This window comes from Plecotus auritus (assembly GCF_963455305.1).
Source record: "Plecotus auritus genome assembly, chromosome: 1".
In the NCBI taxonomy this organism is placed as follows: domain Eukaryota; kingdom Metazoa; phylum Chordata; class Mammalia; order Chiroptera; family Vespertilionidae; genus Plecotus; species Plecotus auritus.
In genome coordinates, this window is record NC_137770.1 from 26,823,511 (window position 1) to 26,844,275 (window position 20,765).

General features: G+C 42.8%; 2 protein-coding genes across 7 annotated transcripts in view; one reads left to right on the plus strand and one right to left on the minus strand.

The window, feature by feature from the left end:
• ENTPD5 (ectonucleoside triphosphate diphosphohydrolase 5 (inactive)) overlaps positions 1–5,891 on the plus strand; it is a 47,661-nt gene extending 41,770 nt beyond the window's left edge. For 3 of the 6 annotated variants that reach the window (XM_080647613.1, XM_080647614.1, XM_080647612.1), the window contains one exon: positions 2,385–5,887. In XM_080647613.1, the coding sequence (XP_080503739.1) occupies positions 2,385–2,471 (87 nt within the window). In that variant the 3' untranslated portion in view covers positions 2,472–5,887. Of the gene's footprint in view, positions 1–2,384 lie in introns of all 6 variants that reach the window. The other 3 variants (XM_080647617.1, XM_080647616.1, XM_080647615.1) reach the window with 1 other exon arrangement.
• On the minus strand, positions 5,847–20,647 carry COQ6 (coenzyme Q6, monooxygenase). Its single transcript, XM_080647602.1, has 12 exons — positions 20,422–20,647; positions 14,673–14,807; positions 13,589–13,647; positions 13,169–13,292; positions 10,959–11,089; positions 10,158–10,265; positions 9,773–9,835; positions 9,471–9,578; positions 7,094–7,296; positions 6,899–7,014; positions 6,563–6,729; positions 5,847–6,152 (listed from the first exon to the last, which is right to left on the minus strand). The coding sequence occupies exons 1-12, from the start codon at positions 20,585–20,587 to the stop codon at positions 6,123–6,125; spliced, it is 1,410 nt and encodes a 469-aa protein (XP_080503728.1). The 5' UTR covers positions 20,588–20,647; the 3' UTR covers positions 5,847–6,122.
• Between the last annotated feature and the right edge of the window lie 118 nt (positions 20,648–20,765).

Consider the following 20,765-nt stretch of genomic DNA (forward strand, 5'->3'; position numbering starts at 1 on the left):
TTTCTATGCCAGTCAGCATCTCCGGGCCTATCTCCGGGCTTGATCATAGAGGTGGGGCTGATCAGCAGCCGCCCCAGGCTGCTGGTGAGCAGGCTGAACTGCTGACCTCTGGGAGAGAGAGAGAGACTTGGCTGCTGCTGCTGATCAGCCCCGCCTCTCTCTCTCTCCAAGAGGCCAGCAGTTCAGCCTGCTCGCCTGCTGCACGCATAGCCTGACACTTGGTTGAGCCTCCAGTCGTTGTGGATGTTACGACACTGGCTCTTTGTATATAGATTAGAATCAAAGGAGAAGATATAAGGGGGTTACATGAAATCTATTTGGTGATAGATTAGGGAGGTGGGAGAAAGCAAAATGGAGAAATCTCTGAGATTAGATAAAAAGTAAAACACAAGAGATGCATCTTGTACATCGGTGGGTACAAATATTTACGGTACACCGAATAGCATGTGGGCAACAATACAACAGTGTGCTCTTGTGCTCTGCTGTGGGTGGTTGTGCCTTCGAGGGGTCTGGAAAAGAAAATTACCCTGACATTTCAAAGGTTTGTTATCTTAGATGCACAAAGAAAATAGACAATTTCAAAGGTAAAAGTTGACCTTTCTCAAGGAAGCTACAGGCCTAGGACATGACGACCCACCATGACCCACTTTTAGTTAGGATTTTTTACGTTCAGACCACCTTGAGCTTGTCAGGTTTACTATTTGACCCTTTTTCACCCACAGTTACAAGGATAAGATGTAATCTTTGTCCTCAGATATCATGTAGTCTATTAAAGGAGATGGCACAAGGCAGCTTTGAACTTTGAGGTCAAGTAAGTAGACTACTCTTTTTGAGCCTCCTCCCCCCTCCTTGTGCCATTTCCCCTTCCTGTTTCATCAGTTCCGGATGAGTTTATATTACCCAATTTGTTGGGTTATACAGATGTCATAAACTCACTCATACTAAGGTACTTGGACTTAATGTGTTTTGCCTGCCAAGAGCTTCAGCATTTAAGGGGCTTAAGACAGAAGAGTTACTTGCCAGTAGATTAATACAGTGGTGTTTAAAGCATGGGCTTTGTTGTCCGTCAGATCTGGACTCAAGTTCTGATTCTGCAAGCTTGCTGGCTCTGTGACCTTAGATGATTCACTTCCTCTCTTTTAGGTTCCTCACCCAAAGCACAGGTATCCTTCGAGTTCCTATTTTATAGGACTGTTATGAAAATTGAGATAATGCCTGTGAAGCACATTACCTGGCACGTAGTGTAAGTTATTAGTATTGGTGTTGCTAGTAATTGGGGAGAGATTTGTGGATTAGAGAGGTCATCCTAAGCCTTTAGTACATAGTACTGAGTTAACATCATTCTCTATTTAAGCATCAACTATAACCAAATCATTTAAGGGCAAGTTTCTGCCATTTCCAGTGCTGGCATCCTTTTGCTCTTTATGATTTCAGTGGCAACAAAATTTAAATCAGGGGTGCACAGTCCTGCCCGATAGCTTCACTTCAGCATCTGTATCTTTAGGCTGTCAGCCCAGTCCTCAGAACGGAGGAGAGTATTTGATTGGGGGACACTCCCAGTTTGACTCAGCTATCTCAGACAAAACCTCAAGATTCACATGCTATTCTCCCAGAGTTTGGCCCAGTGACTAGATTGGATTTCCTCAGGTCAACAAAGTATTGTGTCATAAAACTGAGTACTAGAAAGACAGACTAAAACCAATCCACTGGTTTCCAAACTTGTGTGTATGTGTGTGGTGGTCTTTATTCAACAAAAGCTTATGCAGAATGCCAGTAACACTAGTATGTGGAGCATCTGGTTGAAGCAGAGGTATAGGACTCCTTCACCATGTGGCCCCTCCTTTCTCTTTGAAGCGCTCTCAAGGAACCCTCAGGATTCTGAAGAAAACAATTTGATAAATACTAACTGAATCCCTTTTATGTAGTTGAGAAAATGGGGTCTAACTTGGGGTCATGAACGAATTGAGGCTCATCCTGGCCTAGAATGCCTTAAAAACCTTAGATGGTTAATAGTGCTTAAGAAGATGCAGTTACTTACAAAGTTTGAGTGGGGAAGCTTATTAGTATGTGCTTTCATACCTCTGAATCTATCCCCAACTCCTGTTATATTTAATTTCAGGATTAGGAAAGAGTCCCAAAGGTCCTGTCTGGAAAGCCTGGGTGAGACCACTTTCCTGGGCCAGAAGATTCGGGGATCAGCTTGGCAAGGGGATGGTAATAGGCCACGGCAGGAAGGAAACTTGCAGAAATGGGTTGTGGGGAGGCCTCCAGACTGGCTACTTCCAATTTGCCTTGGTTTGGCCAGGGGATCTTGGCCCATGTCGTGCCTGCTAAAGTTGTAAATTGAATGAAAATGTGAAGGCTTTTCTTCTCTTCCCCAACAGCTCACAAAAAAAGTGAACAACATAGAGACAGGCTGGGCCTTGGGAGCCACCTTTCACTTGCTGCAGTCTCTGGGCATCTCCCACTGAGGCCAAACTCTTCCTCCGAGGCCTGCATTTGCCAACAACCTTTTAACAGGAGAAGACAAGACTCAGTCATGTTATGAGGCAGTCTGGATACCACCTGGATTGAAACCCAGCAGCTGGCTTCATCAGGAGGAAGAGGTTTTTGTAGACAGCTCTTGCCCTTAAGTCTAGAGATTTGGGTTTAATTAATTTTACACATCTATTGGGAACTGGTACCTAACCATACTGCTTGCACAGCTGGTACTAGAGTCTAAATTTTTGAGCATGCTTGTGTGTCACAGAGAGCCAAAAGGAATAGCTTTGGAACTTAACCAAAGAAAAATCTCCTTTCAACCGTTTGAGTGCCTCTTTCCTTTTGAACATTTTAATTTTTCTCTTACATGCTAAACTTAGCAGACTGATTGCAATCCAATAGCCTATCAACACCAGTATATTTTTCCTCCCTGCACATTACCTTGTCACACCCTTATCATACCCATCCACTCACCCCCCCCCCCTAAAAAAGAGAGGGAAAAAATGCCTGGTTTTGTAATTCAAGAGGAAAGAAAGGTACCATCTCTGAAGTTGTGTGGTCCTGCTTTGTGCTAGCTCCAATCAGCCAGCTGAGAGCTGTCCTAACTCTTAGCAAAGGGAGAGCGACTCCTAGCTGTACAGCCTTAAGAAAAGGGGCCATCCAGTCTCTAAGGACATGTTTTGGGAGAGTGTGGCTGCCTTGTATAGGCCACCTTCTTTTAATCAACTTTTTATGTCAACCATGAGATTAATGAATCTGAACAACCTTCTAGGAATATGTGTTTACTCAGTGCCAGTACTTCCTTCCAGGCTCTGTTTAAAGTAATTTGTCATCCTAAACTTACTTCTTTGTATTTCTACGAAGTACATCTCTACCCTACTATGGGAGGATCTAGATTTTGGCCATAGCTCCTTTCAGTTTGCCCTTTTATTCTGTTTATAGCAACATCTCCTCCTACCTGGCCCCTGATCATTTTAGCTACCATCTCCTAAATTGTCTAGTTCCAGGGTTTCTGATACCCTTCTCGATGATAAGCTAACATTTTATTTCATTGGCCATTTCGGCGCTCATACTGTGGATTCTTTTTTTGGGTTGGAATGCTCTGAGCCCCTAAAATTCATTATCTTGTTCTTTCCCATGGGACTATGGCCTGCTTCTTGTCTGCCCGCTCAGTGCCCTTGGGCTTGAAGGATCTTCCTGTTGACTGGCTCTTTGACCTTGGCTCTGTACCTCCAGCTTCTTTCCAGCAGTTTGTGTCTTCCACACTTGTAGCTATCACAGTAGACTTTCTTTCGGCTCTCTCACAAAAAAATGTCAAACACCTGCCCTCACACTACTTCCTTTTTTAAAGTTATTCCACTGAGTCAATAAGTGGTTAACATCTGATGTGCAAGTAACTAGCCAAATTTTATCTTTATCCCCCACATTTTAGTGTTTTATTTTGTTTTGAATTTCATTGTGGAATTTCTTCAGATTCTTCACACTGACTTTATTTTTTCTTTTTTCACACTGACTTTCATTATACCAAGGTCATCTTGATACCTATTGTCTTCCTCAAAAAAATGCTAATACATAATACAATCTTTAGAGTTGGAAACAGCCCACAGATATAATCCAGTCTTCTAACTGTTGCAGAATCCCCTTAACATTTCTAAGTAGCTGTAGTTAGCTTCTGGCTAGGCATGTTTTGAGACAGCTCATTGCATTTGGGACAGCATTGATGTTAAAAATCCCTTCATATGTGGAGCTGCAATCTCTCCTCTCAGTGGTCTTCTCTCATCCCTCCTTTCATAGCCTTTCCATCTCCTGAAGAAAATTCCTCGCAAGTCCTTTGTGGTCTCTTCTTTAATAGAACACTTGGCTTCTAGACCCCTTACCATTTGTGTCACATAGGTTGAGTGCTAGAACCAGTCATACACTAAATGTTGTTCCATAGGATTCCCAAGAGGTAAACTGTGTTCACTAAAGACTCCGCCAGTTTGACAGTCGAGAGAGGCAAGAGTCCCTGGTCTTTGTCATAGCTTGTCTCTGAAGATTTCCTTATGGACAGAAGCTGTTCAGACTCCTTTGGTCATCCCAAGTACCTCCAGAACTCTTGAGATGTGTCTACCTAAATTCTGATAATCTTGATGAGAACATCTAGAAAGAATTAACCAGTTTATCCATGTTAGGAGCAATATGGAATAAGAATTTTTATTTCTTAGAAAAAATGATTTGTCTGTAATGTCCTTTCTGCCCCTTGGTGTACCTTTTGGGCCTCTTATTGAGGAGTCCTATAGTGTCTAATATTGTTGGTTAAGTTTCTTTTCTGTAAATGTGTTTATATATTTCAAATACTTAGGACCTGGCCTGGCACATAGTGGATGTTGTGCATTTACCATCATCATGAAGAACAGCCTCTGTGGGTTATGGAGGGCCTTGCAAGATGTGCCTTAAAAATCTTCCTATTTTGCCTATTTTATTTGCATACTTTTGGAGAGTCCATGTTCTCCCTTCCTGGGCTACCTTTACAATTTTTGTGAAAGATGTCTGCCGCGCTCCCCCCTCCCCCCCGCTGTTCCGTGGTGACCTTTCTAGACTCTGCTAGTAGTCATACAACTTTCACAGTAGTTGCTACCTTTCATTCAGGGCACATCTTTCCAGAGACTCCAGGAACATTTGTGAACTATCACTTTTTACTCTAGTATCTTATAAATTCTGTACATTTGTCTGAAAAGCTCCCCTGTCGAAACATATTTCTCATTCCTTCAATAACTAAGCTAAACTAAAAATAGTTTAGCTTGGTTCAAAAGCAGACTATTTCTTCTCATTTTATCATCAAATTAGACTTTTGGGCAAAATTTTCTCTACCTTATACAAATCTAATGGATCCCCAAATCTCTTCAAGAGCCATCTCTGGTACTGCAAAGTGAGCTCTTCAAACACCCACAGCACCCCTACACCCATCAACCACCAGTCTGCAACCAAATATGACAAATTCTGCTGCTAATTAATCAGATTTTCCCTTTGACCTGGCTCCTGAAGTTTTCAAACCTGTGCAATGAAACTATTTATTGTTTTGTCACTGAACAGACAATGGTGTCCCAGAGAGGAACCATAAATAAAATTGAAATCCAGTGCTGTGATAAGGAAGTAATAATGAACAACAAGATTTGGTTTTCTTTTTAGGAAGTCCAGTGCACCTACAACAAAGGTTAAAGCAATTTTTTAATTTTAAAACAGTAATTCTATCAAAAATGCATCAAGTGAATATTTCTAATTCTTCTTTATCAAAAGGTAATTGTATAAATTTATGACCAGCATTTTAAAAAAAACTATAGATCTTATCTTTAGAAAGGATCCTTAACAAGTGAAAATGAATGAGATAGCACCTTAATGATTTGTTTTAGTAATAAAAGTTCTTTTCAACAAAAATCATAATAGTCTTCCTTTGGGGTTTTTCTTGGCTTGGTTTATATACCCCTCCTCACAGCAAATTATCACTCATTATTTGGGTTCCACAGACCCCTTAAATAAAGGAGAAAAAGAAACTAGAGAATGCTAATATAAAGTCAATTTATTAAATTAAATCTTGAAACTGTATGATGGCCTTGGGAAAAGATGTTTATTTTTCTTCAATATAATCTGCAGAAGAGGAGCATTCATTTGCTTGCAAAGGCCATAATCTGTTCCTAAAGAGAAATGAAACAGAGTGAGTGATATTCTGACACTGTGAGGGCGGGTGAAGAAAATACTTCCAAGTATCCAAAGTGATTAAAGCAAAAACTCAGCAAGAGTCCCTCCGAAGTGCCTTTAAATGGACATTTCTCAGAAAAAGCTGACCAAGCAGCAGAAGGAGCTGAAGCATCTTTACCTTAGAAAGCCCCTAGTTGCTATTTGACCCTTCCTTATACTGTACAAAATCGCTACTTAGATAGGCCCCAGCACCAACAAGCCCAGCACAGTCTCTTTTTGCTCATTATCGCTGGGGAAGATAAAAAGGATAATTTTACAGCCAAGAAAATTAATTCAAATAACTAAGTCATTGGCAAAGTCATTCCTCGGTGACCAAGACTCTTAAGAGCCGTAAGCAACCTCTTACTTTGAGTGGCGATACTGCGTTTGTGGCCTGCAAGCCCCACGTCCTGAGCAGTACCAGAGGGGGAGCACTGGTGGAATAGAGCCTTTTCAGCAGGTCAGTAGCAGCCAGAAGAGCAGTGTTGTGACGCTGTCGGTCTGTCTCATAACCTGTGAGGTGGCTCATGGAGCCTGGAGGAAAAAGGAAAGTTACACCCTAATCCCACAGTGAAGTTTTCTTTCCTGGGAAAGCACACACACTTATGTCCACCACATCCAGCTACTGAGGGGCCTTCAGGGGTCCTGATTTTCCCTAACTACATGACCTCTGGATACTTCTTTAAGGTACCAGAATCCTTACCTAAGTCTTTCCCATCAAAGGCTGCAGTTCTAAGGTGATGGACCAAGCTGGAGATATCCCCAAAGCCCATGTTGACACCTTGTCCTGCCAGTGGATGGACTCTGTGGGCTGCATCCCTGCAAATGAAGCAGAGTTTAGGTGTGGCCTCCAGCAGCAGAGTGAGAAGGGAGTAGCTCTGCTCTGCCATTATCTTACCCGATGAGCGCCAGCCGAGGCCGAACATACTCAGCAGCATGTCCCAACCCAAGAGGAAACAGTACTCGGCTTTTGGCATCCACCTTGGCTACACTTGGCGGCAGCTGGCGAGCTGAGACCTTAGTGGGCTTCAGAAAGGCAACAGCATAGTGCAGCATGGTGCTGGCCGAGTCAACAAAGTCTGTGTGGTTGGCATCACTCCACTGAGGAGCATCAGCCACAAAACAAAAGTGAAATTTCATCAGTGACTAGCAGGGAATTAAAAATTCAACAAGGAAACTCTTTTATAACCAAAGCCAAGGGCAATGGTACCTAACATGCCTAAAACAGTTTAGACCCCAAGTGACAAGTCCCTCCAATAAAGGCAAAACACAGATTCCAGGTTGTAGGATCCAGCCAAATTGCTAAGCTGCCCCTGCCTACCTCTGACCTTGATCTTTTACTAGTCCCCAACTTCAGTAACCTGCATCAGCCACACTGTAGCTCATTCTACAACATCCTCTTGCCTGACACTCCCCTCTGCTTAGAATGTCCTCCCACTTAGACTTCACCAGGACCTCACCTCAGAGCAACCCGAGGCTGTCGGCTCTTTTTATAAACCTTTCTCCAAACTTGCCTGTGTGTGCTCACCTCTATGTTCCCATAGCATCCTATGCATACTTCTACCACTGTTCTGAAATTGTCACTTATGTACCTTTCTCCTCACATGACTATAAGCTGCCTAAAAGCAGGGACTGTGTCTGATTTGTCTATCACCAGACCCTTCTACATAGAAGGCGCTTGTAATTATCTATATAATAAAAGCCTAAGCGACTGTTACGGCGGAACGACCAGAATGACCAATTGCTATGATGTGCTCTGACCACCAGGGGGCAGATGCTCAACTCAGGAGCTGCCCCCTGTGGTCAGTGCTCTCCCACAGCGGGAGCACTGCTCAGCCAGAAGCCAGGCTCATGGCTGGCGAGCACAGCGTGGTGAGAGCCTCTCCCGCCTCCACGGCAGCACTAAGGAGCAGCGAGACAAGTGGTAAGAAGCAGTGAGCAGGCGGGTGATAAGGAGCGAGGGGTCCTGGACTATGAGAGGGTGCAGGCCAGGCTGAAGGGGGGGGAGGGACACCCCAGTGCATGAATTTCATGCACCGGGCCTCTAGTTGCTAAATGAATGTCCTACGGAGGCCTGTGCCAGGAATATATGCTAAATGGCCCGGGGGGTGCGGGAGATTAGCAGTTATCTTGGAAGCCACTTCAGTATGTTTAGTTCCTTTTACTGTTGCTACTATAGAGCAGTGAAGCTTAAGTTCTTTGGTGTGAATTATTAGTGAGGTAGTGGAGTTTGGTAGTTAAAACCACAGGCTTGAGGGAGAGCCTCATTTCAGAACCCAGCTTTGCACAAGAGGTAGAATCTTAGAAAGTTACCTATCTCTAAATGAGCATGTTAACAGTACCTACCTCAAAGAGTCTCTGATTTAAATACATACATACAGGTAAAACTCTTCACCTGTACCTGGTACATAGTAAGTGCTCAATAAATGTTACCAATTGTCATATTAGTGAATTTAGATAAATGTAGCATTTAACGTTCAGAAATATTGTGCCCTATTATCTAAAAGCCATATTACTCCAGAATCATTACTATTTGAGCACCTATAATGTATGAGGTATGCTACAAGTATTTTACATAAAGTCTCTCATCTTAAGTCTTTAGACTTTTATTATTATTAACCCCTGAAAGCTTGGTATTTCCATTTTTTAGGAGATTTACAGTTAGTATCAGTATTGAACCCATGTCTGTCTTGTCTTGTCTAAAGCAAGGGTGGGGAACCTTTTTTCTGCCAAAGGCCATTTGGATATTTATAACATCATTCAAGGACCATACAAAATTATCAACTTAGAAATTAGCCTGTTATATTTGGTCAAACATTAATTAACTCACCCCTAATGCCTTGGCAGGGCCAGACCAAATGATTTTGCAAGCCTTATATGGCCCATGGGCCGGACATTCCCCACCTCTGGTCTAAAACTTTTAAGACCCCCTCTCCAAAACATTCTGATGAATTAGGCTTCAAAGGTTCAGGTACCTGGGACCCAGCAGCTGCACTCAAGATTACCTAAGAATTACAGCTTCAAAAGAGGCCAATGCTAACTTCCACCCAGGCAGCTGTTTCAATCAACATAACAGCAGCCCATGACCCTCAGAAGAGCACACAGGCTACTGATTTCTATGGTTTGGATTTCCCTGAATGCCTCCTCCACGTCATCCAGACCAAGCCTGTCAGTTACAGAAGGGCAGCTGGTTGGTTACTTCTTTTTCTTACTCAAAACTGCCTTTCTGTATCTACCCCTGCAACATCTCATCAGGCAGACAAGTTGATACTCACAAAGGCTGAGTTAATGGCATCCACAAAGTTCTCCTCATCCATGCTGACCAGCTCTGCTGCATGCTCATGGGATGTGGACCAGACCAAGGAACTCAAGGTGTCTGAGAGCTGTCGCAAAAGAACATCAATAGTGAGAGCTACAACTTCTGTTCTTGGGCACTATCAAGCATAAAGGTATGAAGGAGAAACGAAGCTAGCCTGGAGATATTTCACTTGGAACCTGAAAATGGCTGAGAGAAAATGAAGTCCTAAAAGAGGCAGGCTGGATGTGTTTAAGTAGACTAGCCAGACAGACTTCTTACCGGGAGCAGAGCGATGGGCCCAGAGGGAAGAAATCTCTGCCAAGCTACATTGTTTTCTGTGACCTGTAATAGAAAGAACAGTTGTGAGAAGTACACATATTAAACACCAGCAGGGTCCCTAGATGATGGGCTCACGGTCTTATTTTTTTTTTAATCCTCACCTGAGGATATGTTTATTGATTTTAGAGGGAGAAGAAGGAAGAGACAGAAAAACATAGATGTGAGAAACATCAATTGGTTGCCTCTTATATGTGCCCCAACTGGGAATCAAACCCGCAACCTAGGCATGCACCCTGACCAGAATCGAACCTGCCCTCTTTCGTTATACAGGACAATGTTCCAACCAACTGAACCACACTGGCCAGGGCTGGGCTCAGGATCTTACCTCCGATAAATGCAGAGTAGCCACAACAGCAGACTGGTCGTAGTCCCAGCTGACATTCTGGATTCCAGCAGCTTGCCGTACTCCTGAGTTGTGACCATCTGCACCAATCTGCACAGAGACAAGAGCCTGCTAAGTCTTACAATCTTTTAGTAAATGAAACTGCTCCAGAAGTTTTTCTCTGCCTCCTAAAGATTTCTCTAGTTCTAACTGCTGGCAAACCCATCTACGGCAGACAACTTTTTATCATGCCTGCCTCACAGCCTCCAAAGGGGTGGCTCTACATATGTGACCCTGGCCTCAGCTAATGGACTAAAGCTGGACATCTGACCCACGAGGTGCCAGCCACAGGTTAAACTCAGCCAAATTCCCTTGCTATTTGGACTAAAAAGCAATAGGCTGGCACTAGAGCTGAACAGTCCTGATATAAGGTGAGGGATGGCTGTCATGGAAAAGGGAAAGCTGATGAGCAGAGCGAGGAAAAATATAAGATGCAAGGAGATGACTTACAGGACTCCTGGGAGGGAAAGAACAGCCTCAATTTCTGATACTCTGGTTCCTGTCTCTGTGAGGCCAGCTGTCCTTATTTCATGACCTAAGATGGTCCAGGAGATTTGGTCCTGTACAGGATTTACAATAAGACCATCTTAACTTGAGCTGGCTTCCTGGGTACTGGTCCTTATAACCAAAAGCTTAGCCTAAAATTAACATCAACTGTAGTTTAGATGAAAAACTAGAGGCCCTAGAATTGAGGCTAACATGTGAATATGCAAGACCCCTGGCGAAATAAGAATCTTCAACTACCAACAATTTGGTCTGGAGGGTGCTGCCATCACCTAGGGTAATATGAACCCAAGGGCTGGAGTCTGCCATGGAAATTGGAAAAGGCCAGGTATAGCCGACTGCTTTGCTCCGGTAGAGAACAGTCACTCGGTCTAGGGAGGTCAGAAGAGAAAACACAAACATTAGAAAGACAGCCCACGCAGGCTGAGGAAAAGCCATAACTAAACCTAAAGCAAGGTCCCAGGACAGCTGTCTCTTGTCCTTGACTCCTAAACAAGTAAGATCTACTAAAACCTCATGTGACTGGTGCTATTGTCTGAGAGCTGGTAAACAACGAAAACCACAGGGATGAATCAGTGTGAAAAAATTAATCTCTCAGTGAATTATCAGCCTACAGCAGGCACTCTTCCCCTCCTGCTCTTCCAGTTCACTCTATGCTTAAATGAGCCCATGTGTGCTTTCAGAGTAAACAGCATGGAAATACCATGGGCTCAAACTTCTAGATTTCATAACATTTTTCTTCCCCCTGGAAATCATTTTACTTCTCTGACCATAAAAATGATATGCTCACTGTAAAAGTCTGGATAAAGAAAAGTTTAAAAGGCGGTTGGGGGGACCACCCTCAATCATACCACTCAGAGACAACTACAGCTAAGGTTTGCCATAGAGCTTACCAAACAATTTCTTATACATGTATATGTGGTGCGCACACCCTCACACAAATGGGATCATGTAACATGTAATATTTTTCACCAACAGATTGTGGGACATGGTTCTAAGTTACTAAATATTAGGTCTAAATTATCTTTAAAAGATGCACAGAAGCTCATTACATGGGTGAACTACTACCCATATCAAAAGCATTTAAGGTTGCTTCCAATTTTTTCTCTCTAGAATAACGCTAAAATATTTGCAAATCATATACTGAATAAGGAATTTATATCCAGAATACATAAATTAGAACTTTGTCCTGGCCGATATAGCTCAGGGGTTGAGAGTCGACCTGTGAACTGGGAGGTCATGGTTCGATTCCTGATCAGGGCACATGCCAGGGTTGCAGGCTCGATCCCCAGTGGGGAGTGTGCAGGTGGCAGCCAGTCAATGGTTCTCTCTCATCATTGATGTTTCTAGCTCTCTCTTCCTCTGAAATCAATTTTTTTAATTAAAAAAAAAAAAAGAACCCCTGTAACTCACAAAAAGACAAATAATCCAGTTTTTAAATGGGCAAAAGATTCTGAATACACCTTTCTCCAAAGACAAACAAATGACCAAAAAGCACATGAAAAGACACTCAACATTATTAGTCATCAGGGAAATACAATCCAAACTATAATGAGATACCATTCCATATAATCCAAATTATAATGAGATACACAAGGATGGCTAAAATTTTTTTAAAAAAAGGGGTAGGAGCCCTGGCCAAGTAGCTCAGTTGGTTAGAGCATCCTCCCAATATGCCAAGGTTATGGGTTTGATCCCTGGTCAGGGCACATAAAGGGAATACAATTGGCAATAAAAAATAAAGTACTGATACATGCTACAACATGAACACATCTCAAAAATACATTCAATGGGAGAAGTCAGACACCAAATAATACGTATTTTATTGAGTCTAACTCTATGAAATGTCCAGAACAGGCAAATCCCAAAAGACAGAAAGGAGACTAGTGGTGCCAGAGGCTGGGGGTCGGATTGGGGAATATAAATGAGCTCCAGGTTTCCTCTGAGGTAATGGGAATATTCTAAAATCATGTGATGATGGTGGCATAACTCTATAAATAATAAAAATCACTGAATTGTACACTTACAATGGGTAAATTTTTTGGTACGTAAATTATACCTGAATAAAGCTGTAAAAGAAAAACCCTGAGATAAGTATCAGAATGTTTGTTTATGGTGCACATTCAGTATTTGTAAAAGGGATCCTTCCTTCCAGTAAGCCCTAGAACAGTGGTCGGCAAACCGCGGCTCGCGAGCCACATGCGGCTCTTTGGCCCCTTGGGTGTGGCTCTTCCACAAAATACCATGGCCTGGGCGAGTCTACTTTGAAGAATTGGCGTTAGAAGAAGTTTAAATTTAAAAAATTTGGCTCTCAAAAGAAATTTCAATCGTTGTACTGTTGATATTTGGCTCTGTTCACTAATGAGTTTGCCGACCACTGGCCTAGAATAGTTCTAAAGAGGTTCACCTTCCAGAGAATGAAAGGACGATGGAAGAGGTGGGAGCCGCACCTGACACAGCCTCCAGCTGCTTCGTGAGAGCATGCATGATGACATCGTTCTCCACTATATAGCCCATATCATCCAGGTTATCCTTGTCGAACATGATCAGGGCCTCTGAGCAGGCATCCCACACCTGGCAACACAAAGGGAACGTCTGTATTATAACCCAAGGAAAAGGAAACATTACTCCAATCAGAAACTGAGTACTTCTTTCCCAAGTGACAGAGCAGAATAATCACAAACTGTCAATCCCTCTGGCAGGACATAAGGTGAGAAGAAAATCCTCTTGGGAATGCTTTCCCTCACTTTCTCAGACTGAGTGTGGACTTTGATTCTTCCCACAGTCTCAGAAAACCTGGAGAATGTGGACTCCAATATCTTAGCACAAGACAGACCAAGGTATCTTGCCAAGAGTGGAAAAGGAAGCACCTGCATTCGCCGAAAGGCTCTGTACCTCATGTTGCAGATGTGGTCCCAGGCACCGAAACCTACAAAGGAAAGCATCTATGTAGAGACCAGAGCATCCTTCCTGGGCTCCCTGTGTCCCTCCATCTTGTTAAGTTAGAGGTTGTTCTCAGTGTTCTCCATAATAGAGAAATACTCTCCTTCTATCCTGTTTGATGGCAGGAGCTAAGCTACTCTGTTTCCCAGCTCAGATTACACAGTCTGAAAAAAGACCCAGCTTTCATGATCAACAGGTCAAATCACATTGTAAAGTAGGGGAAATAAAGAAGGAAATCAAAGCCATACTGTTCTTTTTTCTTTGCCATCCTATTGAAGTTACAAACTCTCTGGATAAAGACTACTTTTTGTTGATCTCCATGGCACTGAAGAGATTCACTCATTGAGGAAATATTTACAGAGCACCTAAAATGTAACAGATACTAGTACATTTCTAGGTACTGAGCAAAAAGTGGAAACCAAATGGACAAAGTCCCCACCTTTCTGTAGCTAACATTCTAACTTATTATTTGTAGTAAAAAACAAATACATAATGTCAGGTGGTAGTGTTATGAAGAAAAGTAAGGCAGTATAAGGGGCTAGAGAGTGATACGAGAGTCTATTTTAGATAAGGTGGTTCTAGACAGGATAGTCCGAGCAGAGACCTAAAGACAATGTGCTGACAACTGGTTCTGTTTGCACACATCCATCTTCACCCCAAAAGCATTTATTACACAGGCTCCCTAGCTTCCTACAGGGCGGACTCTGGGAATGAAGAGGGACTCTGCTCATAATTAGTTCATATAATTTTAGTTCCACACATTTATAATGACCCAACTTCACAAATGAAGTCTACGCGATGGACCCACATGTCCCAAGGATGTCTTCCTCGGGGAATTGGCACATTAACGATTTCAGAAACGACATGCCAGACTACCAACCACACCCCTCTCTCCCACCCACCTCAGTGAGCTCCCTCCGCCCAGATGCTCTGGTGACTCTGCCTCTGGGGCACACTGGGGAGCCGAGAGAGACAGGAGATTGGTTCTATGAGAGAGGATGTTCTACTCACTACTGAGAAGGGTTGCAGAGCCAGGGGAAATGGAGCTGACTCTGTTGCTGTAAGTTTCTGGCAATTTCTCCAATACTTTCTTTGGACCTGCTTCTAGCAACAGGATTTTCTTATCATGAAAGTGAATATCGTATCCTAAAAAAAAAAAAGGCAAAATTTTATATCATTTTAGGAAAATCAGTATTTATTTTTTTCATTGCCAAGAGAAGCAACAATTCATGCCTTAATCCTTAAGTACAATTTCTTACAAAGCACACAAAAAGAGTCCTAAGCAGTAACATATACCACCATTTCAGCCATGCAAACCATCCTGCCAACCACCATAAGGTAGTATTTAGACACCAGGTATTTCTAATCCTCAAAGTATTACATCACTGAAAATTACAAATCCTGTTCAACAGAAAAAATGTAGTTAATAAGCGAAATTCATTGTGGCCTCAAGGTTAAATCAAGGATAAAGAATTAGTCTGTAAACGGGGGCCAAAAATATATCAGTTGTGCCTACAAATCTGATCCTAAAACATTGCAGAGGAAGTAAAAAGGGAACTTGGGCCCGGCTGGCATGGCTTAGTGGTCTAGCGTTGACCTATGAACCAGGAGGTTAGGGTTTAATTTCCGGTTAGGGCACATGCCCAGGTTGCAGGCTCCATCCCCAATGTGGGGTATACAGGAGGCAGCAAATCAATGATTCTCATCATTGATGTTTCTACCTCTTTTTCCTTCTCCCTTCATCTCTGAAATCAATAAAAAATTATTTAAAATAAAAAAAGGGGGTGGGGACTTGAGGATGCCATCACTGAGTGTCTGCAGCACATTACAGTCAGTCCCGCCAGTGTCTCAGAGAAAGACACAGGGGAAAAATAAGCAGTGAGTTGCTGCTGCCAAAAAAGGAGAAAAATATGTGCTAGAATTGCCCGACCATCTTCCCCTACCCCTGTTCCTCTAGGAGAGCTTCATCTCATTCCTTTGATCAGTTATCTACAAATCTTTCTCCTTTGCTAGATTCTAAACTCCTTGGGGACAGGAATTTTTTCCCCTTATCGTAATATCCCCAGCAGCAAATGCTGTATCTCCTCAATCCTTAAAGTAGATAATGTCTTCACAGACATTTCTGTTAAACAAGAGACCAGGAAACTAAAAGGAAAAGAATTAGATTTCCAAACACATTATAAAATATAGCCAAGTTTAATATTTTATTTTTTAGCTATTTAATGTAACATTTTAGAAAACTCATTTGTCAAAAAAATATTAGAGAATTTACAAGTTTACAAATAACAATATAAAAGGAAAATATAGGTATTTCAAGCCTAGAATGTAAATTTGAGTTTGAAGAAAAATCAAGGAAAACATAAACTGATTGATATGACAAGATGAAGAGCCTACTGGAAAATTTTTACTTTAAAAGCATCTATCTAAAATTAAATGGGTATTGAACTATAAAGTAAGATCAGTCAGCATATCAACTACTGACGAAGAATTTCCTTTGGGATACATGCCATGATGATCAAGGGAAGACATTAGCACACACAAAATCCCAAGCAGGTAGTTCACTTGACTCAACAGGAGAAAACACCCCACACTACACCTGCCTATGAAAGGTGTATAACATTGTATAAAAGTTAAGAGGTAAAGTTGTTACAAGACAATTAAGCACTTCCCTGTGTTTCTCATTCTCAAAGTGTGATCTTCAGATCTCCTGCATCCATCCCGAGACACATGTTAATAAAGGGCCTCACCTGGACAAACTGAATCAGTTACTGGAGGCAGAACTGTGAACCCTCATTTCTAAAGTATTCCCCACAAACGTGTAACAATGATTGTCCTTGAAGAGAACTGGGTGGCTAACAATAAAAAATGGAAGTCTTACTTTATATGCTTTACTAAAGGCTTGGTGCACGGATTTGTGCACTAGTGGGGGGCCCTCGACGTGGCCTGCGGGGATCGGGCGGAAACCGACAGTCTAACGCTGCCTGCTGCTCTGCTCATCCCGGCCCCACTGTGCCTGCCACCACCCCTTGGTAGGCTCACTGCCACTCTGCTGCGGTCTCCGGGCTGTGGCAGCCAGCCGTGAGTCCTGCGTCTGGTGCCCTTTGATCAGACGCTCCTACATTGAGCATCTGCCCCCTGGTGGTCAGTGCATGTCATAGTGATCAGTTGAACAGTCGGTTGCTTAGGCTTTTATATATATAGATACTCTATATCCAATACCCTTTGTATTTCAAAATTCCTTTTGAATTTTGTATACGTGCCTGTCTTAGTTTTTCAAAGCCCAAAACCAACGCAAAACAAAACAACCCAAGTGATTCTCAATGCACCTGAGAACCACTATTTTAATCCATTTATCAATAGGTACAACCAAATAGCTGTCAGGGAGAAAGGGCATATACACAAAAATCTTTGCTTTTCCTAATTACTGGCTTTTGAGTGCAAATTACTTAAGTTTTCTTGAGCTTTAACTTCCTTACCTGCACAATCAACAATCAAGATTATTATGAAGGTTAAATAAAAATGTATGTAGAATACTTTAAAATATGCCTATCCATAGCAAGTGCTTAATAACTGATAACTGTTTTCTAAAATTACTTTGAGACTCAAGCCCATCAGCTTATACATAGCATTGTTTCCCCCCAGTTTCCTAGAAGAGGAACCACACACTAATTCTCAAGTCAACAAACACTATTAATGATCTTTGTGAGGCCAGAAAAGTCAATCTAATTTCTGAAAGTCACTGTACAGTTGTTAAAAGCAAACTATCCTGAGTTTGGTGGCCTGGCTTTGAATTCAGATTCTGCAGCTAGCGCCTGGCTATGAGACTCTGGTCCTTATTTAACCTTTGCCAGGAAAGTTTTCTCATATAGGATATTAAAGTAATATCTACCTCACAGGGTAGTGAAGCAGCTAAACTATAAGTATGAAAGCAAAGTTCTTACCTCACCTTATACACAAAGTTTAACTCAAAGTAGATGATAGGCTTCAATGTAAGAGCTAAAACTGTAAAACTCTCAAAAGAAAGCTTAGGAGTGAATCTTCATGACTTTGGGTTAGGTAATGATTTCTTAGATATGACACCAAAAACACAAGTGGTAAAAGACTAATAAGTTCAATTTCATCAAAATTAAAAACTTTTGACCCTAGCCAGTTTGGCAGTGGTTAGAGCATCAGCCCGCGGGCTGAGGGTTGTGGGTTCAATTCCGGTCAAGGGCATGTACCTGGATTGCAGGCTGGATCCCCACTCCCAATCAGTCTGTGTGCAGGAGGCAACCAATCAATGTCTCTCTCACATCCATGTTTCTCTCTCTGTCTTTCCCCCTCCCTTCCACTCTCTCTAGAAATCAATGGAAAAAATATCCTCAGGTGAGGAACAAAAAATAAAAAAATTAAAAACTTTTGGGCTTCAGAGGACACCATCAAGAAAGTGAAAAGACAACCCACAAAATGGGAGAAAATATTTGCAAATCATTTATCTAACAAGGGATGTGTACTGAGAATTCATGAAAAACTCTTACAACTCAAAAATAAAGTCAAATAGTTCAAATGGGCAAAAACTCTAAACAGGCATTTCCCCAAAAGATATACAAATAACCAATAAGCATATAAAAGGATGTTCAACACCATTAGTCTTTATGGAAATGCAACTCAAAACCAGGAGATACCACTTCACACCCAATGGAATGACTAAAAACAAAAAAACATTAACAAGTGTCCAGGATGTAGAAAAACTGGACCCCTCCTATATTGCTGGTAGGAATATAAAATGGTGCAACTTTGGAACATTGTTTGGCTGAATTACCAAATGACCCAGCAATTCCACTCCTAGGAATATGTTTAAGATAACCAAAAATATGTTTACACAAAAGCTTATACACAAAATCATCCATCACTTAATGAATGAACAAAACATATTATATCCACACAATGGAATATTATTCAACCATAAAAATGAAGTATTGGCACATGATACAGCCTGTATGAACCTTGAAAACATTAAGAAGATTTCATGTAGATGGAAATGTCCAGTAAAAGCAAATCTACAGACAGAAAAATACATGAGTGGTTACCTAGAGCAGTGATTTGCAACCAGTGTGCTGCAGGAATTTTTAAAACATGGAACCCCTGACTAGTCAGAGGCACTGACCTCTTTTCCTTCAGACTGTCAAATTCAAAAATGACAAATGCCAACAACAATAGCCGTCGGTGTGAATGAGTCAAAATTATACCTATTTTTTGTCAGATGGGCAAAAAATGTATGTTTTGGTGTGCCACAGAATTTCAGTCATTAGTTTGTGTGCCAATGAGATGAAAACCACTGAAAACCACTGGCCTAGAGCTAAGATTGGGGGAATGGGCAGTGGCTGCTAATGAGTTCAGATTTCTGTTGGAGGTGATAAAAATGTTCTAAAATTTGTCGTGATGGCTGCACAATTCTATGAGCATACAAAAAAACACGCACATTAAATTGTATGCTTTAAATAGGTGAACTTGACCTCTGGCCTGGTAGCTCAGTGTGTAAGAGTGTCCCATACACCAAGGTTGTGGTCCCATCCAAACAAGAATCAACCTACGAATGCAAAAATAAGTGGGATAACAAATCCATGTTTCTCTCTCTCTCTAATCAATCAATAAGTAAAATAGTGGCAAATGGGTGAAATTTATGGTACGCAAATTATATTTCAATGAAGCTGTTAAAACACACAGAAAGGAAGGAAGGAAGGAAGGAAGGAAGGAGGGAGGGAGGGAGGAAACACCCAGCCCAATGCAACAATGCCTGATTGCTTGCAATTTTGCCCATCTTTCCTAATAATAGAGAAACATGTAAATTGACCATACCTCCGCTACCCCCACAGCCAATCAGAGTGAGTATGCAAATTAATCCAATAAAGATGGCGGTTAATTTGCATACATATTTGGGTCCCGGGAACCTCCTCTGCACCCAGGTCACTCCCAGCCGCCATCCTGCGGAGGCTTTAAGCTTGGGGGACGGGGGTACCCACTTCCCAAGCCTGCAGCCTGGGGCGGAGGCTGCAGGCTTGGGAAGGGGCCAAGCCTGCCATCGGAGGGGCGGGGGGTGCTCGCTTCCCAAGCCTACAGCCTTGGTCGAGCCTGGAATCGGAGGGAAGGGGAAAAAATCAATGGAAACATATCCTCAGGTGAGGATAAAAAGAAAAATAAAGAAATGTCATATCTTATTAAAGGCACAGCTTAAAAATGCCTAAAGAAAGTTGTCATTTTTTCATGGTGAAGGGACTGGAGTCCATATTGATGAAAATATCTTGGTGGCTGTGGTGACTGGCAGTGGCTGCAGTAGCAGGGTGAAGGGGCTGGCCCCTTCCCCGATCAGCCCGGTCACCTCCCGCAAAGGGAGGACAGACTGCTCCAACAGGGAGCGGGCCTAAGCCATCAGTAGGATATCCCCTGAGGGCTCCCAGTATGTGAGAAGGGGCAGGCTGGGCTGAGGGACCCCTTCCCCGTGCATGAATTTCGTGCACTGGGCCCCTAGTAACTAAACCCTGAGCAGGTCTATTTCCCTACAGGTTGGGAGGATTCCTAAGGTACCTCCCACTTTTGACCCTTCGGCACCCCCAAGAACCAAACGCTTGCCCTGGGGCCCTGGGGATCCTTGGGGGAGGGAAGGGGCCACAAGATCCGCAACCCTCAGACTTTGGGAAAACAGTGCCAGAACTCCCAGGGTCCTCATGACATAGCTCCAGGCCCCTCTCCCCCACACTAGCGGCCTTGGAGATGCGCTTACCCAAGGCACAGGCCATGGCGGCGCCTACCAGACCTCCACCTGACACCACCACATCGTACACGGTGTCTGCCGCGGCACCGGCCCACCTCCGACAGGAGACTAGCGGGCCTTTCCGGGCAGCTGTAGGTGCAGCCCCCAACCGGCTCACAGCCAACAGAGCCGCCATGGTGCAGATACGCTGCGTACTTGGCACCCCGCTAGGCTCGCCTTGGGTAGCACTTCCGCAGAGCCCTCCAATCACTTGCCGCCTCAGCCTCGCGGCCTCAGAACCGGAAATAGAACGTGGAAAGGAAATAGACCAATCGGAAAACAATCCTTGCCTCGTTGGGCGGGATGGATTTGGA